The sequence below is a fragment of the Elephas maximus genome, chromosome 3, assembly GCF_024166365.1.
Source record: "Elephas maximus indicus isolate mEleMax1 chromosome 3, mEleMax1 primary haplotype, whole genome shotgun sequence".
In the NCBI taxonomy this organism is placed as follows: Eukaryota; Metazoa; Chordata; class Mammalia; order Proboscidea; family Elephantidae; genus Elephas; species Elephas maximus.
Window position 1 is genome coordinate 45,497,540 of NC_064821.1, and position 16,914 is coordinate 45,514,453.

Consider the following 16,914-nt stretch of genomic DNA (forward strand, 5'->3'; position numbering starts at 1 on the left):
CAGCTGTTTCCAAACCCTCGGCAAGTCCTGTGTTGACTGAGGAGAGGTCTGACCAAAGGGACACATAAACGCAAACATCATTTGTGATTAGCCACTCCCTGTGAGTGGGTCAAAACAATACTCCCTGGGCATGTCAGCGTTCCCCTCAAGGCCCTGCCCTGGCCCACCGGCAGCCTCAAAACATCTCACCGAGATACGGCCAAAGGGTTGCGTGTGACCCTCCATTAGAATATATTCATCCATCTGACTTTCATTTCCAATTTTAAAAACAGATGCCGACAGTATTTCGGTGATTTATTATGCAACCTCTTAAAAGTTTAAATTTATACTTCATTAAACACAAGCGCCTGAATTGGGTCAGACGGCCCCACAGCCTCCTGAGGGAACTAACGAGAAAGCAGTGAGGGAGAAGAGAACAGCAGGAGCCACTTAAGTCTTACCTCCGTGCACAAAGCCATGCAGGGTACAGTCGGAAGGCCCCACCAGGTGGATCAAGCTGGACTGGCTGTAGCTGACAGTGTTCGGCTCTGGAATGGCAAAGAAGGCAGATTAGGCCATGGTATATGTAGATCCCCATAGGAGACACCTGGTCAAGGCTGAAACTTCCTGGTCATGGATGGCGTTCAACTATTGTCAACAGAGATATGATTCCTCTAAGGATAACTGTGTTCTCAACACGGGCTTGTGAGGGGGAAGGATGAACCAACAGCATTCTCTTGCAAAGAATTCCAGGAGAGGTGTTATGGACTGAATTGTGTCCCCCCAAAATATGTGTTCAAATCCTAACTTCTGTACCTGTGGGTGTGAACTAATGTAAAAAAAAAAATAATAATGCAATTACCTTCCACAATGCAATGTAATGTAATCAATCAGTTGAGATCATAACAGTGTTGGGTGGATCCTAAACCTAATCACTTCTGAGTTACATAAAGAGGAGCATAGGCACAGAGACATACACACCTGGGGGAAGACAGATGCCATGTTAGGATCGCCGAGGAACCAAAGAACACCCAAGGCTACTGACAAGACCCTGAGACCCTGATTCAGGCTTCTAACCCCCAGAACAGCAAGAAAATAAATTTATGCTCTTTAAAGTCACCCACTTGTGGTGCTGCTGTTACAGCAGCGCTAGGGAACTCAGACAAGAGGAGACTGGCCACTTACATCCGCATCAACTGCAAATCTGAAGCTGCCCTGTCGGTGAGGGGAGACTCAGAAGCTGGTAGAGACACCATGGATTCAGCTTCTCTGGACCTTCCCTGGGACTCTTGCCACCCTCATTTCGTGATCAGGCCCAGAAAGGCCTTGCACCCTGAGGTGTCCAGGCCTTCCCATACATCAGGCCACCTCCTTTCCTTCCCCCATCAATGTTGCTTTACTGCTACAGTGTCAGTCTCAGTGTCGCTGCTGAAACTCCTATAAGAGGCTGTACTTGGAAGGAAGGAGGGAAGGAGGGAGGAAGGTAGGAAGGCAGGAAGGGAGAAAGGAAGGAAGAGAGGAAGGAATGAAGGAAGGTAGGAAGGCAGAAAGGGAAAAAGGAAGGAAGAAAGGAAGGCAGGGAGCCCACTCTGTCTCCTGAAGGCGGGTAATTATACCTTGACACTGACTTGTTTCACCAGATGTGGGTAGAGCCGAGGTGGCACCCCCAAGCAGGTGCTGGTCGACCCACCTTTAGTCAGGGACGAGTCTCGTCTGTTTCCCACCTGGGACTGCTGGTGCTCAGGACAGCAGCCTGTTCTTGCCCTTACAAAACTCCACTGTTGAGCAAGCCAGCCCCCTGGGCCACTGACTGACTGATTGACTGACAGGGACACACTGAAGGTGAAGAAAGGGCAGAATGACCCTGGGCAGAATGTCTAGGCACAAAGGAGTGTTTTGGAGCAGCAAAAAGCTGGCGGGATGGAGGATGGCCCTGCAGCAGAGGTTGATGCTAAGAGAGGCCTCCTCAGGGTGAATGTGACCCCCAAGCTTTGGTCCAGCGGTCCTCCCAAGGGATACAAACTGTGTCCTGAGCCTGTAATTGTCACAAAGCAGAAAAATTGGAACTCGGGGAGCTGGAGCCTTAAATGTTTAGTTCCAAACTCAGAGACACTGTTTGTTTTCGAGCCTTGCAGTTTAGTGACATGAGACTCGGGAGGTGAAGTGCCATGTGCTCGACGAGAGGCTCCTGGGAGAGAAGGTGCTCAACAAACAGCACTTGAGAATCTCGAGATGCTAAACGACCAAGAAGGGGCCTTGGCTGCAGCTGGAAGCCATCAGGTGGCTCCATCTTGGAAAAGCGGGATCCTATTTGTATCTCCCAGCCAGCCCCAGACCACCAGGATTTCGGTCTGGCTGGCTGGTCTGCCCACCCTGCCCCTCTCCTGGCCTCACTGTCAAAGGTTGCCCTGAAAGGGACCTCGTTCCCGCCCTGGGCTTTGTCAGGCCCTGTGCCAGGGCACTGAGAAGGCAGCAGCCTGTGGTGGGGTGGGGAGCTGATGGTCAGTGTCAAGTGGAGAAACCCCTGCCCCAGGAGCCATATTCTGGGGAAATGACCACCAGCTCACCCTTCTGGATGCCAGCCAAATGCTCTATACACCTGGGCTCTCAGGGAGCTGGTGTGCAAAGACACAATCTTAAAACCAGGAGATGAGCGAGTGGGTATGCAGGCAGCACTCAAGCTCCTGGGAGATTCCCAGATGTCCCCTGGGCTGCAGCCAATGTGATGGCCTATGGCTTTGATGCAGGCCTCCCAAGACCCAGGTATGTCCAGACTCAGCCAGGATTACCCAGGCGAACCTTGCGTCTCAGTATGATTTAGCACAGCCAGGAAAGCTATGAACCAGTTGCTGTCAAATCAATTCTGACTCCTGGTGACCCCATGTGTGTCAGAACAGAACCGTGCTCCACAGTGCTTTCAATGGCTGATTTTTCAGAAGTAGATTGCCAGGACTTTCTTCCAAAAGGGAGGGAAGTGGTGGTTCAGGGGTAGTATTCTCGCCTTCCATGCAGGAGACCCAGGTTCAATTCCCAGCCAATGCAACTCATGAGCAGCCCCCACCCACCTGTCAGCGGAGGCTTGCATGTTGCTACGATGCTGAACAGGTTTCGGCAGAGCTTCCAGACTGAGACAGACTAGGAAGAAAGGCCTGGTGATCTACTTCCGAAAACCAGCCAGTGAAAACCCTGTGGGGATCACAACGGTCCAGTCTGCAACCAATCACGGGGATGGAGTGTGACTGGGCAGCGTTTTGTTCTGTTGTGCATGGGGTCGCGATGAGTTGGAAGTTGACTCGACTGCAGCTAACAACAACAAGAAGCTTCAGGAGGAGAAGTGGGGCCATGAAGAAACCCAGGACTCCGACCTCCTGGCTTCCTCCAGCCTCTCACTTGCCCTAGTTCCCAATTTTACCCTGAAGTGGAAAAGACCAGAGACGAAGCCAGTTCCTCTGAACTCCTGGTTGTGCTAAGAGAGGTGCAGTTAAAAGTTGCTGCAAGTTGACAGGCACCCACCCAGGGTGGTGCTGACAGTCAGTAGCAGGGGCTCTGGACCCCTGGACCCAGCTTGGGGGGACTGGGTGGCAGAAGCACAACGTGAGCGGCCATGAAGGACACTTACTGAGTCCCTCCACCAGCCACAACCATCACAGGAGCACAGCCTCTGGACGGCACTGCCCTTGCCCACAGCATCCATGACCTCAAAGGACAGTCTCCTCATTGGCCTGTCTCTCTGAAAAAGTGGACATGCAGGGAACAAAAAGGCCCTGAACACCAAAAGGCACACTACGTTGCTTCCACTTGCTTTGTGTCCCACTCATACAAGACATGAAAATGACTTTCAGACTAGATGAATGGAAACAGCACAACCAGAACGGAAATAATGAGAAGGTTCGCGCATTGTAAAGAACGTAACCAATGTCAACGAACAATATGTGTAGAAATTGTTGAATGAGAACCTAAACTGCTGTATAAACCTTCATCGAAAACACTATCATAAATGAAAAACAAAAAAACAAACTTTCATAGCATAAATGGAAACCAAAACTCTTCAGATTTGGCCCAATCTCAAGAACTGCTTTGATCAGCTAAGGCGTTTACACGTAGACAGTGACAAAGGAATCCTCAAAAATTTCAAACAAAATTGAAAATGGCATACAAAAATCTTTGTTATGCCAAGAATTACTTATTCAAATGCACGTGGTATGGAAAAACTATAACTCCCCAGTCAGAGAGATGCCCCCACTGTTCTGCCGTAATCTCTTAAAATATCAGTTATGCATGTCTAGTCATTGAATGTTCTTATAACTTGGATTGATGAAGCACCAAAATGCTCATGAGGAAAAAAAAAACACCCATACACACATATCCCAAGTCCTTCTTCCTTGGCGTAAACTGTGCTTCCACAAGGGTCTGGGGGGAGGGGCCGTGTCTGCTTAGTTCTCATGTTTGGCTCACAGTCGGGGCGAAGGCGCTTCCTAAGAAGAACGGAGCATGATCCTTGCACACCCTCAAGGGCCTCTCCTAAGTTCCAGTGTGTTCTGTTTCTTAGGTGAGCCAAGAGGTTATGTAAAAAGGATCTACAGAGTATAGGGCTAAGCCAGAGATCTGGAGGTTTTAGCTGCGGGTGCCAGCCATTATGAATACATAAATTGATAAATAGGTGATGTGCTGCCCAAATGAAAACCTTGCACCAGTTGACCCCAGGAAGGTAGATCCCAGGAACCAGGGGCTGGGATGGCTTACCAAGACCACAGCTGCATTAGCAGGGGGTAGGCAGAGTTTGAAGTGAACCACATTTTAAACCCAAAGGCCAGGGATGAAGCAGGCACTTGAACTCGTTGGAGGTAAGACTAGTATTTTCATAAACCTGACAGCCCTAGAAATGGACTGTTGAATGGCCAAACAGTTACTCTGTTATGGACTCAATTGTGTTCCCCAAAAAGATAGGCTGAAGTCCTAACTGCCGTACCTGTGAAGTGACCTTGTTTTGGGAAATAGGGTCATTCTTGAAGGTATTATCAGTTAATATGAGGCATATGGACTTAGAGTTGGTCCTAACCCTATGTGACTGGTGTCCTTATAAAGAGAAGAGACACAGAGACAAAGTCACAGAGGGAAGAGGACATGTGAGGATCTGTCTACAAGCCAAGGAATCCCAAGGAACAGCAAGAAATGCCCAGGGCTACCAGAAACTAAAAGAGACAAGAAAGGGTCTTCTAGAGCCGACAGAGAGAGACAGCATGGCCTTGCTGATGGCCTGAATTAGGAATTCTAACCTCTAGAACAGTGAGACAATAAATTTATCTTCTTATAAGCCACCCATTCTTTGGTTTTTTGTTATGACAGCCCTAGAAGACTAAGACATCAGTCAAATTCAAGTCGTCCATGCTGAGCCGTGGCCCAGAGGCTAGGGCTCACCCCAGGGGATTCTACTCCTGGTTCTGGGGGGCTCCTGGGAGCCCTGATTAGAGAGGAGCATCCCTTCCCCACCACCAGATGCTAGTTCTACTAGGAAATTCAAGTCAGAAATGTTGATGTTGTCCAGAGACTAAAGAATGGAGTGTGATTTCCTTAAGAAGTGTTTGAAAGCCACGGTCTCTAGCCCAATCGTCTGTGAAAGGTGAATTTTTATTAGAACACAGAAAAGCAAAACTGAAAACATGCAAAATCCACCAAAAAAAATCTTTGGATTCACAATGCCACCTTTGGTTACTATTGTTGGAGAATAATAGGTTCTGAAAAAACAATTATATATCAGATCAATAATCAAACAGATGAGGGCAAATGGAAAAAAATCTCACGAGCCCTGAGTAATTTTAGCATCTAATCTCATGGGTCTCAAAGCCAGGGAAATGTTCAGCGGCCCTGCCCACTTGAGCCTCTGCACCTTTTGGTGTCGCCTTGGGGTCTGGCTTTCATCCCAATTGCTCACCAGAAAATGCCCACTGAAAGGGGGGGTCCAAGCAGCCCCCCAGATGCCACCCCTCTCCTCTCCTCACTTCCCTCTTTGCCCACTATTGGGCTGGAGACTGTTAAGTGCCTTCACCTTGGTGATTCTCTTACCCCCTCAGTTCTGTGGCCAGCCCTGCTCCAGTTCCTTCTGAGCAGGCATCTCCAGCCAGGCCCAGTCACGGTGGCCCCTTCCTCTCCCTGCTTCCCATTCTGGTCACAGCACTGGCAGGGCCAGGGGCACTTGCCACACCCAGGCTGCCCCAGCCTCCTCACCCAGCACTCTATCCAGCTTCCCTGATTCTCTGGGGAGATGCCCCCTCCTCCAGGGGCTCACCCAGCTTTGCACCAGCCCCATCGACAGTTCCAGGGGCACCATGTGTGGTCCTGGCCTTGAGGAAGCTGAAGACTAAACCCTGCCTCCCTTACCATATACTATCTTGTAGAAATGTGATGATTTTGTGAACGGAAGGAACACCGGGAAGAACCACCTGTCGAGAACATCCCATCTCCCCAAGAGCTGACCATGTTCCCAGCCCTTGGGATGTGCCCAAGACCCTGGCCTGAGCTGTTTCTGCATACCAGGGGAGTTCCCTGTTAAGGACGTTTATGAGGGATGCCCTTTCTTGATACAAAACATCCCTAAACCTCTTTGTTTGCATTTTGGGTGGACATTTTGTTGAAGCCAGACCACCATGGGCTTGAAGGCAAAGGATGAAAGAATGGCAGAAATGAACCCTAAGAGGGAAACCGGTGTGTATTCGAGTGCTCTATCATCCCACATTAAGTTGGTGATTAGATCAGAGTCTATGTACCAAACCAAATGCCTCAGGAGTAAACCAGTAAGGAAGGCAATGTTTAAAAGCCACTGCCATTTTGTAATTTTCTTTTTTTTGGATGAGCTGGAGATGCTGTCAAAAACAAGTTATTGAGAATACTTGGGGAAAATACATCAAGAAGAACTTCTCGGCACACATGGCATTTTTCTCTCTACAGAGACAACAGAGTCCATACGAACGCTCAGCTCCGTCCTACTCAACCATTAGCCCGATAGTACACCAAGGCACTGGGTACTCAGCTCACACAACCCTCTGGGCTACAATACAGGGAAGGGGTTTGTATGTCTCGTGGCAGGGCACAGGGACAGCCTTCCTTGATGAACTCAGACAGCCTGGTTCCAGGAGAGCTCTTGGCTCCCAGGGAGGGTGCGGGACCAAGAGGAAGAGCCGCCTGAGCCCACAAACTCAGCAGTCTCTGCAGGTAAACGGCCAGGAGCACCACTTGCCCATGGAGGTCAGCACCCTCACCCCAACTACCTGGGTTGAGGACGGGCTGGACGATGTCCCCATTCCTCCACTTGGTCTCCATGCGCTCCAGCTTCTGGGCTTCATACCGCTTCCGGCCCTCCTCCTCCTGCTCCTGGCGGGAGTACTGCAAAGATCACAGGACAGAAGGTCAGGCGCATAGGGGTGGATGGCCTTCCTGCCCTCGCCACCCAGGCTGCTGGCTCCTTGTGTTGTCTACCTTTGTGTAACCAGAAATATCTTCTCTTTTTTGGATCCTACATCATTAATATGAATAATAAAAATATAGAAAAGGGGAAAATCTCCTGCAGTCCCATCTTCCAGAGATAACCTGAGTCAAATGTTTGGTTTATATCCTTCCTGGACTTATTTTTATGCTTAAGTATACAGTCGATTCTCATTATTCAATATTAAAAAAAAAAAAAAAAACCTGTTGCCACAGAGTTGTTTCTGACTCATGGTGACCCCATGTGTTATAGACTACAACTGCTCCATAGGGTTTTCTTTGATCTTTTACAGAAGCAGATTGCCAGGCCTTTCTCCTGCAGTACTGCTGGGTGAGTTTGAACTGCCAACATTTAGGTTAGTAGTTGAGCTCTATAAAGTCCCTGGGAACAGTGGATTAGTGAAGACCAGACCAGCCTTGCTGAACCTCAGCTGGGATTTTTCCTGCCACTTTGTGCATGTGCACGTCTGCAAACAACCATGAAAACACTGCAAGTATTTTTAGCGAGTAGGTGAGTTTGCAAATACACAATCTACCAATGAGCCTTAGTGATGAGGGTCACTGAATAAAAAGTTTCAGCATGTTACACGTGAGTTTAAAAGCAACGATATTCCACTGTTTCACCGACTCAATACAACATAATTTATCTGACCAGTCCATTATAAAAAGTCCATTATACACATGAACATTTAGCCTATTTCCATTTTTTCACTTTTAAAATTTACAGTATTGTACTGAAAATCCTCGCCCACACATCATTTTGCACCTAGGATGCATTCCTGGATGTAGAACCTCTGGACCAAGGGGCACCTGGGAAGGCCGTACCCCTGCGCCCCCAGCCCAGGGTAGCCTGGCGGGGACCCTCGCTGGTCCACAGACTGCATGTGTGAAGGGAGTGCATCTATGGCTAACACAGCCCCTCAGAAGCTCCCCTAATGGATCACAGGCATTTGACCCAAGAAGTTAAAAATAAGCGTGAATACAGAACTTAGCACAAAACCGAGGCTCCTGAGTCCTTCTAGCACAAGGACTGAGCCTGTTAGAGGCCATGAACTCAGTCCCCACCCCCTCACCCCAGCCTCTGGCAGCTCCTCGCTGTCCCCACAGAAGCCCCCTGACTCAAGAACATTCATTTCAGCGGCAATTCTAGACCTCCTTTCAAAAGCCAGTTTTAAACATCTTGATTTCCCTGCTTGTGCCTCAGTTCCCAAGTTGTGCGGGGTCTGGTTTAATTACTCATGATAGTAGGCTGGACAGCCCTCCTTCAAAAGAGGCTGAGAAAGGAGCTGAGAGTTTGTTCAGAAGAAACAAACCCACAGTGCGTGTTTTAAGCTGCAGTGGATACTTTAGCCTCTTCCTCCGTAAATGAACTGCTTCCTATTGTTGCACTGTCCACAGCCATGACGCTAGGAGTAGAGTTTGTGCCATGTCTATCCAGCAAATTGATGGCTGAACTTGAATCCTCAAGAAATGCCTTTAAAGTGATTTTTTAAAAAGCGCTCAGCTCCTCAGCCCAATAAATCCTCCTTGTGTGTAGTGTGCCCGTCAGGCCCTCTACCACCACATGGGAAGGCCAGTGGAGGTCCCAGCCCTGGATGCCACCCACGAGGACTCAGAAAACACAACCTCCTCCCAAGAGCTTGCTTCCTGCCGGCTTTAAATCTAGGAACCAAACACCAGAACAAACATTTTACTGGCAGGGTTGGCATGCCCTCCTACCCTCAGGGTCTCCTTAAACCCAGTTGGTCTGAAGCAGAAGACAGTTGGTCCCAAATGTCTCAGACAACAGTCTGCAAACCTCTCTACTCAAGCACACACTCAGACCGCTAAGGACCAGTCCAGCCTCTCCAGGGTTGCAGCTGCCCCTCCAGCCACCATGCTGGCCTCTTTTTCCCATTACAGGGCCACCAAGGCTCCCTGGTCATTGGGAAGGAAGAATTTTCTGCTAGGAAGAAGGTGGAGCAAAGTGAAAAAGTCCTGCACTAAATGACATGTACAGTCAGCAGCTGCTCTTCTTCTCGGGAGAGAGATACATATCCCAGTAAATTTAAATTTACAAGTATGCATGCGGCAATGTGTGAGGTATCTATCCACCTATCTTTCCATCTAATTGTGTGTGATACATGCGTGAGAGCTATCTATATGTGTGTGAGCGATATATGTATGAGATATATGTGTGTCTGTGTGTGAGCTGTCATCTATGTGATACATGTATGTGTGTGTGAAATATTTATATATGTGTAAAATATCCGTCCACCCATGTGTGTGATAATGTGTATGAAATATCTATGTGTGTGAGATAGCTATATACCTGTGAGAAATACCTATATATGTGTACATAGGAGATATTTATGTGTGTACGATTACCTACATGTTTGATAATATCTATATGTGTGTGTGCAATATCTATACAAGTGTGTGAGATATGTGTGTATGAGAGACATGTGTGTCTGTGTGTGAGACATCTATGCATGTGTGTGAGATACCCACATATGTGTATAAGAGATAGCTATATGTTGTTGTTGTTGTTAGGTGCCGTCGAGTCGGTTCTGACTCATAGCGACCCTGTGCGCAACAGAACGAAACACTGCCTGGTCCTGTGCCATCCTTACAATCATCGTTATGCTTGAGCTCATTGTTGCAGCCACTCTGTCAATCCACCTCGTTGAGAGTCTTCCTCTTTTCCGCTGACCCTGTACTCTGCCAAGCATGATGTCCTTCTCCAGGGACTGATCCCTCCTGACAACATGTCCAAAGTATGTAAGACGCAGGCTCGCCATCCTTGCATCTAAGGAGCATTCTGGCTGGCTGCACTTCTTCCAAGACAGATTTGTTTGTTCTTTTGGCAGTCCATGGTATATTCAATATTCTTCGCCAACACAATTCAAAGGCGTCAACTCTTCTTCGGTCTTCCTTATTCATTGTCCAGCTTTCATATGCATATGATGCGATTGAAAATACCATGGCTTGGGTCAGGCACACTTTAGTCTTCAGGGTGACATCTTTGCTCTTCAACACTTTGAAGAGGTCCTTTGCAGCAGATTTGTCCAATGCAATGCGTCTTTTGATTTCTTGACTGCTGCTTCCATGGCTGTTGATTGTGGATCCAAGTAAAATGAAATCCTTGGCAACTTCAATCTTTTCTCCGTTTATCATGATGTTGCTCATTGGTCCAGTTGTAAGGATTCAAGAAGAACAGAGCATAGCTATATTATGTGTGTTACATATGTGTGTATGCAAGGGATATCTATATATGGGTATATGTACGACTACGTACATCTATACATACATATCTATAAACATAGAGACAGATGCTTTCTTAAATAAATGACCACCATCTACAAGGGGGCTGACAGGAGGATGCTGGAAGATATAAGAAGCCTGGTGCCTGACCACCCAGCAGGTGAGCGCAAACGATGATTAGGGCAAGAGAGAGCAGCTGAACTTCCCAGGGCCACCTGATCGATCGGGACTCTGGCCAGCCCCTGCCAGTGGAAGCAGCAGACCTACATTTCAAATGCAACTCAAAGCTTATACGTGGGCCTGGTATATGTGGGGAAGAAGCACAAATAAATACTAGCAGCAGCTGCAGCTGGGAGCTGTGTGGCTTCCCCCATCTGGAGCTTTCTCTGCTGTGGCTCAGTGGAACGGTTTCAACACCCTCCCCCTACAAAGGGCAAAGTTGACATTTGTGTCGTGTCAAACCCAGCTAAACAAAAGGATGGAAAAGCGCCTGGGTGCTCCCCCAGGATGTGGGAGGAAGTGCACCAATTACGGGGGGGCAGGGGACACAGAAGAGAGGGTTGAAGCTGAGCACTTCAGAACAGAACCCTGGGATCTGGAGCCCCCACTAGCCAGAGACCCAACAGCTCTCAGCACATCAGCCCTGAGGGGCAAAAAAGCAGCAAAAGTTAATGTGGTCAGTCCAGGAATCTTCCTTCAGTATTGCCCCTTACAACGTACTATGCGATGCTGAAGCCAAAGATGTAGCCTGGTGGAGATTTCTGAATTGTGTAGCATTTTAAAATTATATAAGTTAAATAACTGCGTTTGAGTGTTTATGTGTGATGCAGCTACTTTAACACCAAGTGTTTATTGAGAAAGATGAAAGTGGTGGCTGGCACACTTGTCATTTCTAAAGAGAACAGTCATCGTGCCTCGGACTTACTCCTGATTCTTGGGTCTCAGAAACCTCCAGGTAGCACTGTGTGAAAACATGCAAAGCTTCTGTCTCAGCAGGGAGGGGGGAGTGCAGCCCCAGGTGGAATGAGTGTGTGTGAGTGTGAGAGTGAATGTGTATGAGAGACTTGTGAATGTATGTATGAACGTGAGTGTGAACATATGTGTGTGTGTGTGTGTGTGAGCGTGTGGGTGTGTGTGAGTGCACGTGTGTGTGGGGGAGGCAGGGCTGGGCTGAGGCGCAGACATGTATGAACCATGTGACTACCCTTGCTGGGACCCCACTCTGGCTCAGGGACTGGCTGTCCTCCTCGACGTGGAATGGCAGATCCCACCAATGCTGCCCAAATGCTGGTAGTGCTGCCTTCTCAACTTTGTGGTACCCAATAATAGCACAACTGGCTCAACAGTCTAAGAAACCACCACTCTTCCCTTTAAATATGGAGAGGGCTTCCCCATCACCAAGATTAAAAAGAAAATCTAGACTAAACCACCAGCCATGACTATGTCTGGGGCCCTGACAGGGCACCCAGGTGGATGTGGAGCCAGAGACAGGGAGAGATGGCAGGAAGCCAGCCTCAGGGGGGTCCCCGCCCCCCACAGTCTACCTCTGAGGTGGCAGCAGGGAGCGAGTCTCCACTGGCCCCGTGTGGCCCAGGGCCCCTGAAAAGGTCCCACAGACAGAAGACTGGGAGCCAGGCCAGGGAAAGGGCCTCATATCTGTCCAATCCCACGTGAGGAGGGAAGGAAGGGACACGGGGTGCTGGAACCAGAAGTGCCGATGTCCCCATTAGGTCTGTATGCAGATAGAGTGGCCTGGGAACCCTGACAATCTGGTTCTCAGCTCTATTTCTAAAAATGGAGTTCCATATGGATCTCAAGTGCATGAGACTGCCCCCTGCTGGCGTAGGCCCTGTGGGCACCTCAGGGCTCTGCTTTCCTCTGAGAAGTGCTTTTTTCCTAGAAGGTGTGGGAGCAACCACAGCAGGTCTGTCCCCCAGCAGGGGTGGGGAAAGAGGCATGGGGGGAGGGACTCGCCCTTGAGGCTCCTTAGAACATCTAGCGGACAGTCGGCTATAGGAGAAGGAGGCTTTCAGGGAGTGACTTAAAGTGCTTTTTCGGCAACTGCCCTTCAAAAGTGCACCGAGGCTTCTGCAAGCCTGCCCATGGCAGCCTCCCAGAACAGACCGAGTCTTATGGTGCAGGGACACGAGTAACTCTTTCCATGTAAAGACTCTCTGTCCCCAGCAAAGCCAAGATAAGAGAAGCCCAAGGAGAAGGCAGGTGCCAGCAGAGGGGGGCAGGAGAGAGAGAAAGGGTGAGACGAATGATATACACACATTTAACCAGGACCCAAGGTAACAGCCAGCTCGTAGGGGCATGGCAGTCCTGGCCATCAGCAGGAGGAAGTGTCCCCATCCCCACCCATTCCTGGCCTTTCCTCGTGGGTGACATCCAGGGTTCTGGGCCAGCGTACACTTGCATTCCCAGCATGAATTTCACGTGCCCTAAAAGATTCTAGACATTCAGAACTGTCACAACTCCCCTCGTCTTCCTGGGCCCCCAGGGCCCCTTCCTGCTGGTGGCTGGCCCCCACCTCGCTCTGGGGGCTACGTTAGCGCTGCCAGACCACCCCTGAGCTACGGGAGCCTCCCACAGCCATCAGGAGAGAAGGGAAAGGAGTTGCTTTACCACGACAGGGGGCACCTCGAGGACCTTGTCTACGTTCTTCAGCGACAGGGGCACGTACCACAGGGTAGCCTTGTTGGTCAGTTTTTTCGTACCTTAAGAGAAAGAAAAGCACATGAGAGATGCCTTGGGGGGAGGGGCTGCCACCCAGCACTGCCCATCCTAGTGGTGGAAATACCATTTCATCCCCACTGGTTACTATAGGCAGGCTCCCGCACTGCCTCTCCTGGCCTCCAGCTCCTAAGGCAGGCAAGTGCGGACATAGACCCTAAGACCCACAGACCATAGGAAGAGGCAAAGTGGGCCCCCCCACCACCCATGGGAGCCTTCCACCCACACCTGTGTGCCTGAGCCCAGGGCCCATGTCCTCCCGGGGCTGAATGAGAAGACTCTAGTCCCCCAGGCTCTGGCCTGGGCAGTCCTGGGCTTGTCAGCTTTCTAATGTGGAAGGTTTGTACCCGTGTGCACTGACCAGGAAGCCTCGCCTCAGTGGTGTTTTGACAGGAGGATGAGCTGCCATGGAGCCAACCCCACTCATGGTGACCAGAGTAGAACTGTGCTACATAGGGTTTTCAGTGGCTGATTATTTGGCAGTAGATTGCCAGGCCTTTCTTCCGAGGCATCTCTGGGTAGACTGGAACCTCCACCTTTCGATTAGCAGCTGAGCGTGTTAACTGTTTGTAGCAGCCAGGAACTCTTTGACAGGAGGAGGGTTTGGCTATGCAAACTCCTCAGAACCCTAAGAGGAGCTTCCCAGATAGGCGCCCGCAGGGTGGACCTCCCTCACTGTGTGACCTCCCCTCCTGCCTACCCCCCCAAGAGCCAGAATGCAGGCTGAAGCCACTAACTTGCTGGCTCAGTCTCCACATACCTCTGTACCCACCGAGCACGGCTGATGTTTAATTTCAAACTCAGAAACGCCTGCCTAGGAGCTGGATGTCACTGCTCAGACAAGGAAGGTTCTGACAGACCCCAACCACCCGCCTAAACACCACCACAGAGAGGAACCCCCTCCAGATGGAACAGTCCGGAAGGAGCCCAGCCTGTACAGCCATCTGTGTCCCTGCTCTTCACCCACAGGAAGAGGCTCTGGCCATAGCCCAGAGCTGTGGCGCCCAGCTCATCAAGGCCCTGTTTTGCCACCCTAGGAACTTCCGCAATGTCCTCTCCTTGAACTTGGGAAGTGGCACACCAGGCACTTGGGTTCGCTGCTGGCCTACGTGGACTTCCAACCCCAAAGCTTCCATGTGCTGCGAGATGGGCTGTGGGCTGCTGACTTCCCTCTGGCTAACTGTCAGACGAAAGAACCTTCCTTGGGGCACAGGAGCTGGCCCACAGGGCAGAGTGACTCTGTGGGGTGGAGAAGCCCATCTGGGCTGAGAACTCAGCCCATGGACTTGTACGGCAGGACCTCAAAGCCCAGAGAGGCCAAGGGATCTGCCGAGGGCCACACAGCAACTCGGTGCTATCCTGAACACAGACCTCCCACGCTCAAAATTTCAGGGAAGTAGCTTCTTTAACAAGGAAGATTCCAACGCAGAGTGGGTCTGGCAGACTGCTGGAGATAACAGGGGAGGGAGTGGGAGGGTGCATGTAGCCCTGGTGCCTCCTGAAAGCACACCCCTCAGGAGCTCACATCCACCAGCTCCCTCTGACTTGTCTCTCAAGATGAACCTGGTGCTTTGGTGCTGGTTTCCTCCTAAACATAGCCCTGGGCACCAGTTCAATTCCCCGAGGGCCAATTAAGAAGCAGCAGCCAGGACGAGGAGGCCCAGAGGCCCACAGGGACCCAGGACCACTGCGCTGCTCTGAACACAAATGGCCACCACTCTGCCTGGACATGAATGCACTGTCAGGCTGACGGGTTCCCTGCGCTTTGGACTGACAGGCAAATAATATGGGAAATATTTTCACTGTACTTTGACTGAGAGTGGATCTGACAAGCTGCTTTTGGGAATAAAGATTTCCTGTTTGCCTCAGCCAGAGCCAGCCTGACAAGCTGGTTTCCATGGAAACCCAGAGTGGCCCTCTTCTAGACCTAAATGAACAACACGGAGCAAATGAGGCAAAACATGCTAATTGTACTTTCTCAATCATTTAATAAAGCCATCAAAAGACACGTGCAGCAGTAAAAACATCTATTTTAAAATCTTAAAAGCTACCAGCTATTTTCTAGAGCAATTCGCAGCAATCACATCCTAGTTAGCTTAATATTTTGACAGTTGCTGGAAATGAATGAGCTGTCGCAGAGGCAAAGGTTTGTGGATTGTCTGCCTGAGCGTGGCTCACTCACTTACTGGACCTCCTCATGACAGGCAACATGGCCCAGATTGAGGGGCATACACAGAACCAGGGACTCCTGCCTCCTGGGGAGGAACAAGAAACTGGAGACATTACAAGAACAGCTTTATAATTCAGCCATGCCCAGGCTAGTGACCCTGGGTGTGTAACTGGGCCACCTGGACCCTCAGTCTCCTCATCTATCAGAGTCCACTCATCCATTTGGCCAGTATTTATGGGGGCCACTGTATGCCAGGCACTGTTCTTGGTGTTGAGGATACCACAGTAGACAAAACAGCCTCAGACTCCTGTCCTTGCTGGGCTCACGTTCTAGTGGACACATAAAGACAGACAGAAAGACCTAAAGGAACCCAGTGTCAGAATAACAGAGACTCACACAAATTCAAACATGGAGAGAGGGACAGAGACAGGACAGCAGAAAGGGAGAGAGAGAGAGACAGATGCACAGACACCAAGATGAGGGACAGGACAGGGACAGGGAAACACAGAGATGAGAGAGAGGCGCACCTGCTCTCAGAAGAAGAGGGAGTCTGGCTCTACAGCAATGAGCTGTGGGGCAAGATGACCAAGACACACTGAAGCCCTTGGGGCTCAAAGCCTTGGGCTGATGAGATGTCCCCATCTCTGTCCCAGGAAAACACCAAGCCTGGGGGCCTGGCCCATCCCTGAGAGCTGAGGAGTCCAGGCACATCGCTTGTCATCTCTGAGCCTCTGTTTTCTCTTCTGCACAGTGTGGTGGCACGGCCTGCCCAGATATCACTTGCTCCTCTAGGGAAGGAACAAGGCTGAGGGGCTGCAGAGCTGCAAGTGCTCAGGGAGGCAGACAAATGTCCTCACCAGCCAGCAGAGGTGCCTGCTCTAGTCTCTCACCCACTCGCCAACCCCGGCTCTTGCAAGAGCCTTCTGGCTGTGTGCCCTCTCACCCCCAAAACATGACTGATCCTTTGAAATATATGTCGGATCATGCCGTTCTCCTAGTCAAAATCCCGACGGCTTCCCATCTCAGCCTGGAGGCCCAGGCCTTCCTGGTGACCTCCACTCATTCATTCACTCCTTCATTCGTTCACTTATAATTACTGATTCTACTATGCACCAACTGAAGAAGGCCGGGAGAGAAGACATGAGTCCTGCTCTTAAACGTCATGATTTGGGCAGACCACTGGCACTCTCAACCAGATGATTCTCTGCTATGGGGCTGTCCTGGGCATTGTAGGATGAGTAGCAGCATCTTTGTCCTCCACCCAACAGATGCCAGTAGTACCCCCTCACCAACTGTGACAACCAATA

The 16,914-nt window shown here is 50.1% G+C and overlaps 1 protein-coding gene across 2 annotated transcripts in view; it reads right to left on the bottom strand.

Annotated features, from left to right (window-relative positions):
* Positions 1–16,914, bottom strand: part of ACOT7 (acyl-CoA thioesterase 7) — a 133,651-nt gene that overhangs the window by 58,458 nt on the left and 58,279 nt on the right. For both annotated transcript variants that reach the window (XM_049877752.1, XM_049877753.1), the window contains exons 4-6: positions 13,330–13,421; positions 7,245–7,359; positions 441–527 (exon numbers count right to left, since the gene is read on the bottom strand). In XM_049877752.1, coding sequence (XP_049733709.1) covers positions 441–527; positions 7,245–7,359; positions 13,330–13,421 — 294 coding nt within the window. The remainder of the gene's footprint in view (positions 1–440; positions 528–7,244; positions 7,360–13,329; positions 13,422–16,914) is intronic.